Raw genomic sequence first — 13,725 nt, forward strand, 5'->3', positions numbered from 1 at the left:
TTGTAGGGATTATGCAGTGATTATTTGTACACATATTTACAAGTATGAATTTTATCTAACATTACTTGTAATTATTTATTGGTATTGTACTTCCTCTACCTTTGTGAGAGTAAAATAGGTTCTCATGTATTTCATATTTTAATTGTAATTTGTGGTTCTCATGTAATTCATATTCTTTTATTTGTTTATTTAATTATTTTTTAACCTGATAACCTCTGGAATATTTGGTTATACGGAGGCCCGTCTCCACCACATAAACAAAACATAGAAAAGAAGAAGAGAGACATTTTAAAATATAAAGGTCACAATTGTGACAACACTGTGAGATATTGCTGTGATTTACAAAAAAAAGGAGAAATAAAATCACAATCGAAAGATATCATGTCAAAATGCAAGATACATAGTCACAATTAAGAAACAAAGTAGCAATTACGTCATAAAAGGGGCATGAGACTCTGCTTGAATTATACATTCCCTCCAGATGGACATAATCAATGTAAAGTTAATTAATACTATAATAGAAATATGGGGGATAAAGATGGGTATGGGTAATTGTAATGAAAGAATAACTTCATTCATCTCCTGTCATTCTGAGGAGACCCATAATGAGCAAGATGCTAATTACTGTATATGTTTCTTCACAGGTGTAAACACACTTTGTCAGTTCTATTTATTTCTGATGGTGCTTGACAGTGTGAGATGCTGCTGCTCAATGGGACAATAGCTAAAGCCTTCAAAGCCAAAAACTTAAGTGTGTACAGGTGCGGGAGCAAATGATGCCTCTCATTATTATTAAGATAGGATTTAAAAATAATACATGTAAAACGAGTCATATATAATCCCATCTGCTTATGTTACATGAAAGAGAAAGAGAGATGCCTGCAGCCTTGTCCAGCACATGTACCAGCGCATGACCTTCATAAGCTTTTATATTGCATTTACGTGCGTTTACAGCGTCAAATAAACCTTCTGTCCTGTCTTCGGAATGTTCCTCTTGTAAAGTGCAATTATCCTGCAGGTTTGTGTCATTCTGGATGGTGGTCAACCCGCAGTGAACTCAGATAAGCGATGATCTGAAATTGAATCACACACCAGAGTGCGGCTGCGTTGGAGATTTCCACAGACATATTGACTAGGTTGTTTTCTTAGAGGAAAGCAGAAGGTGCATGAAGCATTCAGTGTCTATAAGATTAGAAATAAACCTGTTTACTTGCATCTGTTATTACATTAAACAATTACAACATGCTGCACAGACAGTATATGTGTTTGAGTTTCTGGGCGCTAAGAGGTTCAAACTATGCCACTGAGTACAATAGTTCACTGATTATGATCAGTTCATCATGTTATTTTACATTAAAATATGATTAATGATTACAAATTTTAAATATAGTCCCCTTCATTGTTTTGTGGAGCACTCTTGAGATCTGCAGGCAATTACAGAAAATTAAAAGAGAGCTCTTAAATGACTGGGGGTTATGCAAAATAATTCCTAGGACCATGAACAAATGATTATGACGAATGCCCACTTGGACCACTATGTGTTTCCCCTTCCAGCTGTCACAGTTAAGCAGCTGTTTAAGGGCCTTTTTGATTTCCTATTATCAAGGATTTTTAGATTGCTTTGACCTCCAGCCAGGTGAATGGCCAAACTGGCAGTATCATTTAGGTGAATTGTCTCCAAAGTAAAATAAAAAGAGTAAGTAGTGCCATTACGGTAATGCTCCGAAAGAGACACTCTGTAAACTCTGAGACAACCAACTGAATGAGGCTGCCAACTAAACCATAAGCAGGACAGCAAGTAATTAGATTTTGTGAATGAGCATAGATGATGTCTCTGTTCAAAGGGGAGTTTCAGTATTTGTCTTGTTTTGAAAACTGGAGAGCCAGCAGTATGGAAATCTTTGAATACTAGCAACCCTGTGATGAAGCAGGACAAAAAACAGACAAGAAGAAGAAGAAAGAGAATCTAGCACTTTATGATGTACAGTGGGTACGGAAAGTATTCAGACCCCCTTAAATTTATATAACTAAATAAATAAATATATATATTGTGAAATAAATAAATATAGATAATAATAAATAGATATTGCTTTTCAGGGTGATATTAAAGAAATAGTTCACCCCAAATAAACCCTGTCAATTACTCACCCTTGTGTCAGTCCAAACCCATAGAACTTTATACTTACTTTATACTTTATACTTTATACTACAGGGGTGAAGGACGTAACTGTCCAGCTCAAAAAAAAACACATAAAAGTAGTCCATATGCTTTGTTTGCTAGTTATTTAAATGCTTTGTGTGAAAGACTGACTGAAATTCAAATCGTTATTCATGCAAAAACAGGAGAACAGGAGAAAGTGAGCACGGAAGACAACATATAAGGAGAAGGAGGAGAACAAATTGCTCATAAATCTCATTGGTTGTCGCGTGTATCGACAACGCGGTATATTTTTAATATTGTATGTAAAAAGCAAGATTTGCAAATTAGGAAAATCTCTAGAACCCCTTTTAAGAACCAACAATAATGGTAAAGTGCAATACTAATGACTCACATGTAGTGTTTGCAGTTCTGTTTGGTGACGCTATAGGGCCACAGAAATGACAAACTTCCCCAACTTCACCAGATTTGCTGTATAAATCCAAAGCACATGTGAATTCAATTTCATATGTTGTGACACAACCAATAATCACACACATAAATAAAATATCCTTAAAATGTTATCAGCAACACTAGAAATAAAGTGCAAATAAGCCTAACAAATTTAATTAGACTAAACAGCTAATAAACTTGGATATCCAGTTTCTGTAAAAACATATTACTTTCAAGTTACATGTTTGAATCTGATTCACAATGTTATTCTTTAGGTCACTGCATTTGGCTTAGTATGAAGAGTACTGGGGAGAAATACGAAATGATAAACATCAGAAATGTTTCAAGAGAATAGCTGCTCCCCTTTTGCTATATGTGACAGAATTGTTGCTTATGGAATTGTATCTGGTCTCTATATGGTTGTCACACTGATACTGAAAGAAGGAAACCTGATTGAGAACAATAGAGGTTAGCTTTACCAGAACATTACGTCACCTTGTTCAAACCGAGCCTCCAGTCTCAAGGAAATATGACTGTCTAGACTTGAAACGGCCTCTCAGGATCTGTAGTGTCAGCAATGGTAAATGGGGGGGCATTCCCCTAAAAGGAAGGAAGTTGAGGAGGATGCTTTTGTGGCCATGTGTGGCATTTCTTTTTCATTTTGTTGAATTAGATATTGACTCCCACAGGGAAATTCTAGGACCAGTTTTTACAGAACAATGCTGGTTTCATGGAAATCTAATGGAAATCTAATGATTTCTCATATTATACGAGCATTGGCAGCTATAATCACTTCAAATTCAATCTTCAAACCATCTTTTATTAATCATGTTATACATGCTTTTCATGCATGTACACAAACTACTGTATAACACATGGGAAAAGCTGTCAACAAATTTTAAATAATACTTAAATGACATATTTTAGTGGTAAAGATTTTTATATTATATTATATTATATTATATTATATTATATTAGTTACAGAAGCAGGCTTGGACATTATATTATATTATATTATATTATATTATATTATATTATATTATATTATATTAGTTACAGAAGCAGGCTTGGACACAGAGAATGACAGTCAATATAATAATTTATTGACAGCAACTGAGCAGAAGGAAAATGACAGGTAAGTAGGTAGATGAATGAAACTGAGATTATATCTCAGAGATTATATTCACTGTAAAAAAAAATCTGTGAAATTTACGGTAAAATACCGGCAGCTGTGGTTGCCAGAACTTCACCGTAAAAAGCAACATTTTAGGTTTTACAGACTTAACTTAAATTCACAATAAAATACCGTATTTCATTTACTGATGTAATGTTAATAAACCAACATATTGAAGTGTTAATATATGTTTTGAACCATTGTAATGCACTGATAACCACCAAAAACTGGTGGTGATGAGAAAGTCACATGATGAACCAAAGCTCATCACAAACAGCTTTTCTACGAGCTAAGGAGGGCAATTATTTTATATAGAAGGTGAATTATACAATTACTTTTTCTTTTTCACTTCCAAAAACTTTACTGTAAAATTACATTAAATGTAATTACATTTATTCACCGAATATAGTATGGAAACTTACTGTTAACCAGTTAACAGGTTTTTTACTGTAGCATTTTTACAGTCTTTTACTGTTAAAATCACAATCATTTTTTACAGTGTACTATTCAAAGTTTAAGGTCAGTAAGATTTTACTTTTTTTATGTTTCTTTATTTGATCAATTACTCAAGTAAAAACAGGTAATATTGTGAAATATTTTGACCATTTAAAATTTATAGTTTGTAGTTTTTGTGACAACTGTGATACGTGTGGCATGATAATATGTGATTTTTCAGGATTACCAGATAAAAAGAAAGTTCAAAAGAACAGCATAAATGTCTGTAGAATAAAAGAATAAGAAAACAGACGGATACCAAACTTGTATAAAAAACATGAACAAAAAATACAGCGATACAAATTTCTCTGTCTGGCTGTGGAACCAATAGCATGTTTAAGTTATTTCTATTGGCGAACAGCCTTCACGAAAAAGAGAAGTCGTATTTTTAGCATATGAGACATTTACACATGAATTAGTGACTTAGTGAGTGTACAACAGTCAAGAAAATGATTGTTTTTCTTATTGTTATCTCATCAAATATACGTGTAACAAGTAAGTACAAATAAGTTTTCATTCAGCAGTGCAATATTATAAAATATTGTTTACTATATTTCAAACCTGTGCAGTTGAAAAAATAGTATCAAGTATTTTTTTGTTGTGCTTTACTTGTCTTCTTCCAATTCTTTTCTTATTTTATGCATAACTCTAGCAAAATTTAGAGATTTATTGTCTACAAAGGTACTTTACAAAGTACTTTAAATGTATTTCATTTTAAGGATGTTCAAATTTCTGACTGGAAAAACAGATAAAAATATAGTTTTTTTTAATGCTATAATAAATATACTGTTCTATTTATTGTTGTGTTTCTTGTGCTGTATTTGGAAAAAATACACCTTTTCTTTCTCTGTTATCATTCACTTAATATTATTTGATTCGTTTAATGATCCATTGTGAAAGCAGTCTATATGAAAGAATCTGGAAAAATGTGAAAACAAATAATTTGGTGCCTTATGAATGATAAAACTCACAAGTGTTGAAACTTCTCTCTGTTTATGTGCTGTAGCCTGCAGCGAATCATCAAAACTGGTGGTTGGACATGTTGGGGATACAGTTACTCTTCCCTGCAAATATGACATTATCACTAATGGCCTATTGAACGTTTGCTGGGGGAGACATCAGTCATGGTTCAGCTGTGAGAACACTGTTATCTCCTCCGATGGCTTGCAAGTGACCTACAGAGAGTCACGTAGATTCAGCTTGGCCAGTGGACTGGAGCGAGGGGATGTTTCACTTACCATAAAGGCTGCTCAAAAGAGGGATGCTGGGATGTACGTGTGCCGTATCGAGATCCCTGGACTTTTCAATGACATTAGTTACAATGTCTATCTGTTTATTAGCAATGGTAAGTAACCGCTCGGTTTGATATCAATGTTGTTGTGCTGACACTGTGATGATGTACAATACTCCTGTTCTTCCATAAAAGGACTGGATCCAAAGAGAGTCATCTCAGAGACACAACTGATTCCTGCAACAGCAAATCAGGAAAAGCAAGGTATGAAAGTGCTTACTTTTGCAGAAGTGCTTCTCAAGTGGTCTGTAGAACTACTTCTTTTGTTGCTGATGTTAAAAGTCACCTAAAGATGTCATTTACTCACCCTCAAGTTGTTACAAACCTGTAAGAGTTTCTTTCTTCTGTTGAACATAAAAGAAGGTATTTTGAAGAATGTGTGTAAACAAACAGTTGCTGGTAGCCTTTGACTTCCATAATACGAAAAAAGAAATTACTATGCAAGTCAATGGCTACCATCAACTGTTTGGTTACCAATGTTTCTTTTGTGTTCAACATGATGATGACAAAATTTGAGTGATCTGTCCCTTTAAATATTTAAAAGTGACATTAAAGACATTTATAATGTTCTATTTTAAATGAAGGCTCTTCTTTTGAACATGCTATTCATCAAATAACCCATAAACATTTTAAGCAGCTGTTTTCAACATCTTAACGTTTAATTGAGCATCAGATCAGCATATTATAATAATTTCTTAATAATCATGTAACACTGAAGACTGGAGTAATGATTGTTGAATAAATTACAATTTAAAACGTTAAAGTTATTTTAAATTGTAACAAAATTTCATAATATTTCTTCTGTATTTTTGACTGAATAAATGCAGCTTTGTTTTCAAAAACATAAAAAACAATAACTAACACACTTTTTTTCCTGTATTTCCATTCATTAATTTAATTGATTAATTAATAATCCATTAACCAACACATCTATTTACCATAATATTAACCATAATTTATAATACGAATTACCAATACTAACATAATAGGAACACAATGGTCGGAAAACATTTCACCAGTGGTCAAAAATCACTATATCAAGTGATATACTATAAAAATCACTATATCACTATACGATCAAAAGTTCAAATAACCCTGACTAACCATTTTTTTGTTTTAACACAGTCTACTATGTATCAGACCAAACCACACTCATTACTGAGCTTTATATCATATCAGAAAAGACAACTGCAGGTATGAATATAATCATGACCACATTTAATCAACATTGAAAGTGATTCAGCAATATAAGACAATGCATGAAAAGAGTAAATATAAACGTAATGATTTATTTCAGAAGCTACTGACATCTACATGGAGGAAGCCGTTGCAGTGGTCCATAGTGAGGTATTGCCCAGTTCTGCATTTGCTGTCAATCCGTATTTTGTCTTGAGTATGTTGTAGGTAATTTATGTATGTATGTAAATGCATATTGATTTTATATGTTTTGGGCCTGAAAAAGGTGTTACATACATGCTGTGTCTCATTCTAGGATACAATGGAAACATTTGTCATAAATACTGTAAGAGTGGGGGCCATTGTCTTCATCCCGGGTTTAATCATTGCACTTCTATTCAGTAAGTATAGCAAGTAATTAAATTTAATGGTTTAGCTCTGGAGAAATATTAAATACTTGTAAAAAAATAAAAATAAAAAAAAAAACATAAAAAGCTCATGAAATCTCTCAAGAACATGTACAGATCACATTTCAATCTACACTCAAAAGAGAGTAGATAAGAAGTTATAATTAGCATAAGAAAATAAACTTCTTTTTTTTTGCAATTTGACATTATTTTGATGAAGCATAATTTTGAAAATTACATTTTGTATTGTCGAATAATATGTTGTAATACATTTTTTTTATTAAGGTCTCAATGGTCATTCTCATTGTCATTTAAAACATGAATGTACTATTATGTAATACACACTATAAAGCCATAGAAGAACCATTTTTGGTTCCACAAAGACCCATTCAGTCAAAGGTTCTTTAAAGAACCATCTCTTACCTTTTTATAATCTGAAGAACCTTCTTTCGCCACAAAGAACCTTTTGTGAAACAGAAAGGTTCTTCAGATGTTAACGGTTCTTTATGGAACCGTTTAGATAAAAAGGTTCTTATGGCATCGTGAAGCACCTTTATTTTTAAGAGTGTAGGGGGTGAAATATGCATCTTTGTCAGGTTGTCAAACCTCTGTACCCAACAATTATATATATATATATATATATATATATACACAGGGGGGTGAAATATGTGACCTTGTCAGGTTATCATGTTCACATATGTCATATTCACCCAAATAAACCTATACCCAACAATGTATAGTTTGAAAAGTGTATTGAACATTTTATTTAATGCATGAACATGAAACATTTGCTCATTCCATATGGCTGTGTGGAAACTTCTGCAGATCCTCGTGCTGCATAGTTTTAATTTGGCTCTCAGAATGTGCCTCCATGGCTGAGTGGAAGTGAAAGAGGTGACTCACGGCCCGTTTTGCTTACTGTGCATTAACGCGTCTATCTGAACGCTTTGCCCTCAGGACTGCGGCGCTCCAGAGAACACACCAGCTGCATGAGAATATAAAATCTAACAGCCTTCCTGGCCCAACAACCACACAAAGGGATATGGTGTGATAGTTCTGAGGTCACTATGACTGTGTAAAACCACATGCATGGTGACATGGATTTTTTTTTTTTTTTGTGGTTTGTTCTCAGTGTCTAATATTTATAAAATAATTGATCAGTTATTAATCTGAATCTGAGATAACTTATTTACATTATTGTGTTGTTGTTTTTTTCACTGTATAGGCTAGCCTATGAAATGTTTGTTACTTGTATCTTCATTTGTAAAGTCTTTTTGTAAAAAGCTTCCAAACTCTAATCTAATGTCATGCATCTCTTAGAAATCCATTACTAATGTCCAAACTCCACGTGGGATTAAAGTTTTGAGCGTTTGTCTGGAATTCTGATTTATGGTCTGTTTTATCATACAATAGCGGCCTCTAGTGTTCAATGAAGTTGCATAAAAAATGTCAACCTAAAAGTTTTAATAATGTACAAAAACTTAAATCTTAATAAACAAAAGCAAAAACTCGCGTGTGATGTTTAGTGGCGTGTGTTTTAATGTTAATATGTTTTCACAAGTCTCTCTTTCGTTTTTTGAAGTTGACCACAGAGTAGTAGGTCACATCTGGAAGTGAAACTCTAAAAAAGAAGTCTGACTGCACATTTAAGAAAAGCTGAGAAAGTGTCATGTGCATGTTGACTTCCGCACAAAGGGTTATCATGTAAGAAGAGAGATGAGGTTGTCTTGAGCATTACTTGCAGAGAGGGAGAAACCTTTTCATCATGAATGATCTTCACAGCTGGTTCTTTGCATCCTGGGTTCTCTGTTATCTCACAAGTGAGTTTCAGATTTATACTGAAATGTGGTTACAACCAGTAATTTGTGAAAGTGAGGAAAAAGATTTCAAATGAATATTTTAAAATATGTTTTATTTATGTACAGTAGTATTTAATTATGCAGTAACCCCTAAAATCATTTTATGCGAACAAGGCACGTTATCTAGAATTTTGTAGGCTATGTTAACTTCAGAAATGTTTGATATAGATTTTATGATGTAAATATAAAATTCAAGGTTAGTAAAAAAAACAAAAAAAAACAAGCTCTGTCTCTCTCTCTCAGTTTCAAAATGCAGCGACGTCATTGTACAGAGTTTCGAGGGTGAGCGTGTCGTTTTGCCATGCAAATATGACAGCAAATATCATGGAAAATGTCACATATGCTGGACGATAGGAGACATTCCCAATATGGGTTGTGGTAATGAAATTATTGGAAGTGATGGAGACAAAGTGGTGAGGAAAATATCATCCAGATACCAGCTGGCGGGAGAAATACAGCATGGAGACGTGTCTCTGACCATCTTAAACATTGAAAAAAAAGACTCTGGCAAATATGGATGCCGCATACATGTGCCTGGACTGTTTAATGATGAGATGTATTACGTCCACTTGATTGTTAATGACGGTAAGTGTTGAAAGCATAGCTTTCCAATGCCAAAACACTTGAAATGACTAAATCCAGTGATTTAATTGTTTACAACAATCATTCTGCTAGTCTACTACTCCTATTTAATTTTATTATTTATTTATTTTTAAATTTTGGGGTTAGTAGAACGTTTTTTTTTATATATATAAATACTTTTTTCAGCAAGGATAAATACAATTTTAAATTGTAGTAATATTTCACAACATAACTGTTTGTATTGTATTTTTGATCAAATTAATGCTCTTACTGACCCCAGCCTTTTGAACGGTACAGTGTAGATGTAGAAAACGTTTAAAAAAAAAAAAAACAAGATATAAAAAAAGTAGTACAGTTTTACATTGGAATACACTTTCTTCAAAGCACTTATTCCAACAACATGGAAAACTACATCCATGTCGAGCAGCACATCTGAGCATGAACCTACAGGAGTTTTCAGCACTGCCATGACAGAGGGTACTTGTGTGTGTTTATATGTGATTTTATATTGTCTTTGTGAATCTGTCATGGCTGAATGATGAAAACATACCACACTAAAAACAAATCTAACCAAGTCTATAAAGAAGGTATTTTTGGTGATGATAATGAACAGATTAATAAAGACGCTATCTGCCATCATTCCGTCATCACAGATTAGATCACTGCTGAGTAAATTCAGTCCTGTCCGCCGTTTTCTTGCTCATGTGAGAGGGTGAACGTTTAAAAAGGAACATTGTACATCCTGTTTCAAAGCACCTGGTCCAACCACACCAGAGCCTTTGGTAACCACTATGTTATAACCTCTGAATCACAGACCACTGAAACTTCAGGAGGTATTTTGATTTTAACCCTGGTAGTGAATCTATAATGACTGAAGAAAAGCTTTCATTTCTGAATAACTGATTCAGTTCTCATTATCTGTAATCTATCATTATTAATAATGATCGATTTTGGCGAGTCAGAAGTATGCACTTGCATGTTGTACAAATATTTAGTCATTAAAGATCTCTGCTTTTTAAATTGGAAGAACATTATATGTGACATTATCCTTTTTTTGTAGTAGAAACAAACACAACACAAGAGAGTGCTTCATTCGCCTTTTCAACAAATCCTCCAAAGAGCAGCACTTTTGGACTGTGGCTCTCCGACACAACATACGGTACAAGACAGCAAATCATTTTATGATATTTATAATTGTGTGTAACGATTGTGTGTATTTGTGAATATGCTGACTGACCATTGTGTTTTCATTATAACAAAGAAACCTCATTTGATCATCGTGAATCATCCTCCATGGAAAAAAAAGATAGTGTGAGTATGTCACCACAATAGAAAGCCTCAGATGTTTTTGAAACATATTTGAAAGCATGATCATTTGATATCTTTATACTGATTTGTGTTTTAAGGTAAATACATCTGCGGTGATTGTGCCTGTCATCCTGTTACTGCTGGCTTTGATAGTCATTGCTGTCATTCTGATATGTGAGTCCAAAGTGCATTCGGACAATTCACATTTTTAAATCTCACAACAATATCCGTTGTGTTTATTAATTAGAAAATGAAACTGTGTTTATATTTTCAGTGAAGCAAAAGAAGAAAACCAGAGCTGCGGTAGACATGTAAGTCAATCCTGGAAGTGATTATTATACTGAATTTAGAAGGATTCAAAACATTAACTCCAAAATTATTTTGATTAAAAACAGATTTATAAATAAATCTAAATGATAAATAAAACGATGAAAACAAATGGGAATTTACTGTTGGCATGATACTGCTAAAATACCACCAATCATCATTTTACACATACTACCATTCAAATGTCAGGGGTCAGTAAGATTTTGTTATTATTATTATTATTATTATTCAGCAAGGATGCATTAAATTGATCAAAAGTGACAGTAAAGACTTTTACGTTGTTACAAAAAAAGTTCTGTTTCAAATAAATGCTGTTCTTTTGAACTTTCATGGTTTCCACAAAAATGTTAAACACAACTGTTTTCAACATTAATAGTAATTAAGAAATGTTTCTTGAGCAGTAAATCAGCATATTAATATAGTTTCTAAAGGATGTGACACTTAAGACAGGAGTAATGACTTTTTTTTTTAATTTGCCATCACTGAGATTAAATTGAATAAATTACAATTTAAAATATATTGCAATAGAAAAACTGTTATTTTAAATTCTAATATTTCACAATATTGCTGCTTTTACCAAGGCTGCATTTATTTGATCACAAATACAGTAAAAGACTTTCAAATACATTCAAAAAATCTTACTTACCCCAGTCTTTTGAACAGTAGTGTGTCTTATAATCTTGAAATTATTTAGGCAATAATATTGTGCATATTATCGTTAAAAACTAAATTAAGTGATGGGTGAAATGCATAGCAGCATCAAAGCAAGTATGATTCTTCCATTAGGTCACCTTATATGTCATGGGCATTGCTGGTCATTAAACAAAATGTTTCTCATAATTTTTCTCCCTCAGAACCCAGAACTCAGAGAACTCAGTCATCTACAGTAACTCCGGCAGCAGCGTGGGCCTGTACAACAGAGAGATGGCTGTGGAAAACATCTATCAAATACAAGCTGAAAATGAATATGAACAGTGGCATTAATTCACATTTACTATTTACCTTTAAGTTGATCAGTGTAGACTTCTTGTCTTCTGTTGTATTTACACTGTGTTTATAATAATGTGACAGCTATTGCTGATCAGAGGAATTATTGCTCTGGACTAACCTTACTCTGATGTCTAGCGGCTAACATACTGCAACACTATATCATTATTAAAACTAATCCAAGTTAACTAATCTACGTTTGAATGTTTTATTTACCACAAATGAGTTTTCGCACCACAGCTGTAAATTTCTCAACCTTTCACCACGTTTCACAGAGTTTACACCAATTCAGGGCTGCGAACGTGCTGACGTGGGTTCAGAGAAGTGATAAAACCGAATACAATAGAAACTAGATGATAAAGAACGTAATCAAAATTCAATAAGTTGATAAAAACAGTCAGATCAGTGTTGATATCACATTTTCCATTGATAATGACAGATAAAAATGTTCTTGAAAAAAAAAATCATATTTGTGATTCATATTTGCCAACAGTCATCATGCTGCTTCACACCTCTTATAACACTCATAGTTCACACCCAGAAAACTTCTTTCCACCATAACAGACCAAAAACTTTTGATTAACTACCATGCAATTTTTCAGAACTATGAAGAATTATGTTCTGCAATGTGTGTACATACAGAGGAAAAGATTTGTGCAAATCAGTAAAATCAATACATTTCGACCGATTTGAGCATACATTATTTCAGTTTAAAAGTTTGGGGTTAGTCAGATTTTGTAACATTTTTTGAAAGAAGTCTCTTATGCTCACAAGGCTGCATTTATTTGATCAAAATGCAGTAATATTGTTAAATATTATTACGATTTAAAATAATAAGGGTTTTCTATTTGAACATATTTTAAAACGTAATTTATTTTCGGCAGCCATTACTCCAGTCTTCAGTGTCACATGATCCTTCAGAAATCATTCTGCTGATTTGCTGCTCAAGAAACATGTATTGTTATCAGCGCTGAAAACAGTTATGCTGCTTATAATTTTAGTGGAATTTTTTTTCTTGGATTTCACATTAGATTTTTTCACAATATTTTGAAAGTACAAAATAATTCGAAATCTTTTGTAACATTACAGATGTCTTTACTTTCACTTGTGATCAATTTTAATGTGTCATAGCATTATAAAAAAGTATTAGCCTAATTCCTTTTTTTTTCATATAGCAGAAATAGTATGAGTAGTTTGCTCGTTTTAATTCGGCCAATACATTTTAGTAGGGGTGTAACGATTCACTCGTTTTATCGATGCATCGATTACAAACCCTGACGATGCAATGCATCGATCTTGAAACATGGATTTTGAATCGTGAATCGTCGATTTCGGACAGTAATCGATTTAAAACGCTAAGAATCGAATGAATCGCGATTTCTATAGCGATTCAATGCTTTCAAAATATATACACATTAAATGACTACAAGCAGGTATTAATGGAGACCTTGAACAGTGTTCGTGCCCTGCATCTCTCTTTCACGTGCTCCACTATTTACCACCTGTGACTGTCACAGGATTGCGCTCGC

The 13,725-nt window shown here is 33.2% G+C and overlaps 2 protein-coding genes across 5 annotated transcripts; both read left to right on the forward strand.

The window, feature by feature from the left end:
• Positions 1 to 4,685: 4,685 nt before the first annotated feature.
• On the forward strand, positions 4,686 to 8,170 carry LOC107733493 (hepatitis A virus cellular receptor 1 homolog). Its single transcript, XM_016545128.1, has 7 exons — positions 4,686 to 4,754; positions 5,266 to 5,604; positions 5,686 to 5,754; positions 6,676 to 6,744; positions 6,848 to 6,897; positions 7,043 to 7,127; positions 8,091 to 8,170. The coding sequence occupies exons 1-7, from the start codon at positions 4,709 to 4,711 to the stop codon at positions 8,132 to 8,134; spliced, it is 702 nt and encodes a 233-aa protein (XP_016400614.1). The 5' UTR covers positions 4,686 to 4,708; the 3' UTR covers positions 8,135 to 8,170.
• A 654-nt stretch (positions 8,171 to 8,824) lies between these two features.
• On the forward strand, positions 8,825 to 12,746 carry LOC107733490 (T-cell immunoglobulin and mucin domain-containing protein 4-like). Of its 4 annotated transcripts, none has more exons than XM_016545121.1 (8): positions 8,825 to 8,953; positions 9,236 to 9,577; positions 9,959 to 10,051; positions 10,635 to 10,733; positions 10,836 to 10,885; positions 10,981 to 11,056; positions 11,157 to 11,193; positions 12,064 to 12,746. In XM_016545121.1, the coding sequence occupies exons 1-8, from the start codon at positions 8,899 to 8,901 to the stop codon at positions 12,191 to 12,193; spliced, it is 882 nt and encodes a 293-aa protein (XP_016400607.1). In that variant the 5' UTR covers positions 8,825 to 8,898; the 3' UTR covers positions 12,194 to 12,746. The 4 variants fall into 4 exon arrangements, with proteins under 4 accessions (XP_016400607.1, XP_016400608.1, XP_016400609.1 ...); XM_016545122.1 differs by having other exon boundaries at positions 10,638 to 10,733; XM_016545123.1 differs by lacking the exon at positions 9,959 to 10,051.
• Positions 12,747 to 13,725: the final 979 nt, after the last annotated feature.

The sequence above is a fragment of the Sinocyclocheilus rhinocerous genome, unplaced genomic scaffold (genome assembly GCF_001515625.1).
Source record: "Sinocyclocheilus rhinocerous isolate Xijiao unplaced genomic scaffold, SAMN03320098_v1.1 scaffold69, whole genome shotgun sequence".
In the NCBI taxonomy this organism is placed as follows: Eukaryota; Metazoa; Chordata; class Actinopteri; order Cypriniformes; family Cyprinidae; genus Sinocyclocheilus; species Sinocyclocheilus rhinocerous.